The sequence below is a fragment of the Triticum aestivum genome, chromosome 7D (assembly GCF_018294505.1).
Source record: "Triticum aestivum cultivar Chinese Spring chromosome 7D, IWGSC CS RefSeq v2.1, whole genome shotgun sequence".
NCBI lineage: Eukaryota > Viridiplantae > Streptophyta > Magnoliopsida > Poales > Poaceae > Triticum > Triticum aestivum.
In genome coordinates, this window is record NC_057814.1 from 559,357,628 (window position 1) to 559,361,950 (window position 4,323).

A 4,323-nucleotide genomic window follows, 5' to 3' on the forward strand; every position below is an offset into this window, starting at 1 on the left:
TCAGCTATCTCCTGATCACTAGCTCCCACCCAACCCACTGATAAACCCCATCATTCCAAATCGAGTATTATACTATTATACTAGCACTAGCTAGTTAAATTATAATTTTACCAAATGAGATTATTGGATTAAAAATTGATGTAAACAAGTTGTGGTTGTGGACATGGAGATTTTGGAGGTAGGGGAGCAGGCAGCAAGATTCCAATGGAAGAAACCAAAAGGAGGGCAGCAAGTTGGGGCAGGAGAGGAGGCTAACAAGAAGACAGATCAGAGACGGGTGAGTGAGGACAGGTGCGGGTGCGGCACCAACCAGCAGCAACCGGGGCGCCGGCCCATCTACCCTAGCCAGTGGCCACGCCGATGCGGCGCACACGGGCTACTCCTACCTGCATGGGTACAAAACTGGCAATTTGTCACGTACCGCGCCAACGCCTCCATTAATAGTTGAAGCTCTCCGACGGGTTCCCTCCCACTCCGAGCTCCTCCTACTCGCACCAGCATCATCATCATCATCAGTTGGTTAGCTGCGAGCTCCTCAAGATGCATGCTACCAGATAGGTGGCAGTACAGGGCTGGGGAGTGTGCGCGCGTGTGTGTTGGTTTGTCGCCATGGTTGCGGAGATGGGAGAAGCAGCACCGGTAGCAATGGTGGAGGCAGAGGTGGTGCCAGGGGCAGAGGGCAGCCATGGCGAGGCGCTGATGGTGCTCGAGACTCTGGCGTCGTCTTCCCTGGCCTGCTCCGTCCCGCAGTTCCCGACCAAGTGGAATTCCGTCAAGGACAAGCTCCGGCAGCTCTGCTCCGGCCTCAGTTTGCTGCGCAGCAATGGCGGCGACGGCGAGGAGGATGAGGAGGAGGTGGAGGGGGGAGAAGGGCATCACGTGCTGGCTCAGTTCCTGCACTCTGCTTCGGCCACCGTGAGGGGCATCCTGGATGTGGCCTCGCAGTGCAGCGACGGCACGTACGGCGGCGGGCGGCTGCGCCTGCGGAGCGACATGGACGGCCTGACCGCCAAGCTGGAGGCGCACGTGCGGCAGCTCAAGGAGATGGCCTCCACCGGCGCGTCCAGGTCGCCGTCGCAGGCCATCGTCGCGGTGCGGCCGGGCGCCGACGCGGGCGTGGGCGAGAAGCGGTTCTTCCTCAAGGACCTCTTCTCCCGGATCAGGATCGGCGGGCCGGTGCAGCGGGCGCAGGCGCTGGCCACCATCGCCGAGCTCATGTCGGAGGACGAGGCGTGCGTGCGGGTCGTGGCGCTCGACGTCGACGACGGCGTCGCCGTGCTCGCCGGCTTCCTCGAGTCGCGGGACCCGCGCATCCAGGAGGAGGCCGCGGGCGCCGTGGCCGTCGTGGCGGGCTCCGACTCGTACCGAGGCATGCTGGTCAAGGCCGGCGTGGTCGCGCCGCTGGTGCAGATGCTGGAGAACGCGGGCGGCGTGGGCGGCGCCACGGCGCTCGCCAGGGAGCGCGCGGCGCAGGCGCTGCGGGAGCTGACGGAGAACTCGGACAACGTGTGGGCCGTGTGCGCGCACGGCGGCGTCACGACGCTCCTCCACGCCTGCGCCGACGCCGGCAGCGGGGGGCGGCTGCTTAGCTCCTCCTTCGCCGTCCTCCGCAACCTGAGCAGGGTGGAGGAAGTCAAGATGTTCATGGTGGAGCAGGGCGTGGTGACCGAGCTGGTGAAGCTCTCGCAGAAGATGGAGGAGGTGCGCAAGCTGGGCGCCGTGGAGCTGCTGCACGCCATGGCGCTCGACGACGCCGACGTGAGGGAGGAGGCCATCGGCATGGGGGTGATCCAGTCGCTCCTCCAGCTGATATACCCGGACCTCCCCTACTCCTACAAGGCGCGCGAGGTGGCCCTCGCCGCCATCTGGTTCTTCTGCTTCTCCTCGGCGAGCTCCATCGACGACCTGACCAGCTCCGACGTGCTGGGCTGGCTGCTCCACTACCTCAACAACGGCGACTACGCCGTGCTCGACTGCACGCTCAAGATCCTCCGCCACCTCGCGGAGGCCTCGGAGGAGTACAGCCGGATGATGGCCCGGGCCGGGTACTTCGCCGCGCTCGCCGGCCTGCTCGCCGCGAAGTCCTTCCGGGTGCGCGAGATGGCGGCGCAGGTGCTGTCCAGCCTGCTGGCGCTGCACGGGAACCGGGTCATCTTCATGCAGGACGGCGACAACCTGGACCGGCTGCTGCAGCTGCTCAACCCGTCCGAGGGCAAGCTGATGGCCAAGGGGCTCATCCTCTCCGCCGTCACGTCGCTGGCCGAGACCGGCGCCGGGAGGAAGAAGATCGTGTCGTCGGAGCACTTCGGGAGCCTCAAGGAGCTCGCCGACTCCGGCGACCCCGACGCCAAGAAGGTCGTCAAGAAGATCGCCAACAGCAGCAGGCTGCAGTCCATGTTCAGCAAGATATGGAGCGCCTAAGTTATTCCCTGACACCCATTTCTTACCCAGATTCCTTTACTAAACACCCCTTTGATTTAGCGTTAGTAGTACATTTGATTTGATGTCCATAGTTTCTGCATATCCACATCCAGCCATCATCGTGATTCCCTTGTGCTGTAGTATATTGCAACTTCAGTGAAGTTCAAGTTTTGCCATCAGTCTTGTTTTGTGATGATCAGCCCTTGGAGGTTGTAAATCAGGTGCTTGTTTCAGACATCTTGCAAGGCTGAACCGTCAACCCTGACAAGTCCAGCAAATTACAGTAGCAAATATATCCAAACACACTCCATTGGTATCTCACCAGTTTTGTCAAGACTGGCAGAGAGCAAGTGGGGATTATGAGCAAGGGGACAAACAACGGATTAACTACCAACTGCGGTTACTCCATCACTGCAAAACGCCAGATAAATACCAAGACAAGAACATGTTGTCCTACTATCCGCCTAGAGATTCCTTCTTTATCTTTCCATCTCAAGTTTATCATCCCGTGATGCATCAAGATGTGCACGTGAACCTCTCCAGCAATGGCCTATCCAGGCTTCTAGCTGTTTGTATTTGTGCTCTGTGGCTCAAATTTATCCCTAGAGCCAAAGCGATCGATGGATCTTGGTTCACGTGTCTCCAGCAATGCTGAATTAGTGAATTTTCTAGTGGGTTTGGAATCATGCTTACTTGGTCCATCTTTTGTTTGTTGTTGTTAATGACAACACTTGTCCATATTCATTTGCAGTGAACATCCATTTTTACTGTTCTTATTATATTCTCAGCCATGCCTATTGCATATGCATGAGCTGCAGCACTGGACGTACTGTAGTACAGAGTCTGAAAATACAGTAGTATCTAACAGAGGACATGTCTGCTGAAACAATGACTAGGAAAAGGAGAATATTTCAGCAAGCATTCCAAACAACAAAAGAGCAGAATACCCCCCTGCAAACAACAGGATTCGTCGAAGGACGCAGAGAGAACGAACAGACTACTTCTCTTCCAAGTTATTTATACTTATATGCCATGTTTAATAATGCTAAACTTGTCTCAAATGATAGGGCGCCCAATGAATGGCCTGCATGCTGTTTTCAAATGTTTTTGGGCAGATGCCAATTAGTAAATTCAGTATGACCTCATTAGTAATCTCTACAACTCTCACCCCTGCTGCCACAGAAATATATCAAATTTTTACATATCCTAGTTGGATTTAATGAGAACACTTGTCCGACTGAATTGATGAATTTGGATCCATGCTTACTTGGTCCATCATTTTGCTTGTTTTGGGTGACTTGTCCGACTCAGGAACCTCCATTTACACACTCCTTGTTATCTTCTCAGCTATGCTTACTACCCGCGTAATGTAGCATACTGAAACTACAGTTTATACCAGAGCACATGTCTGCTGAAATGAATTTGTAGGAACAATGGCTAAATAAGAAATGCTACCCATCAGCTATTTGCATACCAATGGAGAAAAATACTTCAATTTCAGCAAACCTTTGGACCAGAAGACACTAACTGACAGGTAAACCCAAAGAGCACCCATATAAATGTCTTAACAAACGAAATGACAGCACTATGAATGTAACAGCAGACTAAGTAACACACTGCAAAAAGCCTAACTCAAATAAATGCTCAAATTTAGCAAACACTATGATCAATCATGAACGGCTCAAAATCATACTGGTGCCTCAGCTCAAAGCTTCTGCTGGGTGAGATCCCTCTCTTTTCAGTTTTATTTGTTGGATTTCTCTAAGTGCCTTCACTGGATGGCAGGGCACCTAATGGCCAGCATGATGTTTTCAAATGTTTTCGGGCAGATGCCAATTGTACGAAACTAAGTTTCAGAAAGACAAAAAATCAGTATGATCCCATTAGTAATCAAGGCCACTT

The 4,323-nt window shown here is 54.1% G+C and overlaps 1 protein-coding gene across 1 annotated transcript; it reads left to right on the top strand.

The window, feature by feature from the left end:
• The first annotated feature begins 395 nt into the window (after positions 1–395).
• On the top strand, positions 396–2,600 carry LOC123168380 (uncharacterized). Its single transcript, XM_044586248.1, has one exon. The coding sequence runs from the start codon at positions 610–612 to the stop codon at positions 2,419–2,421; it is 1,812 nt and encodes a 603-aa protein (XP_044442183.1). The 5' UTR covers positions 396–609; the 3' UTR covers positions 2,422–2,600.
• The last annotated feature ends 1,723 nt before the right edge of the window (positions 2,601–4,323 follow it).

Excerpts from the sequence above, each read along its gene's own strand:
- LOC123168380 (XM_044586248.1), top strand. The coding sequence starts at position 610 with ATGGTTGCGGAGATGGGAGAAGCAGCACCGGTAGCAATGGTGGAGGCA.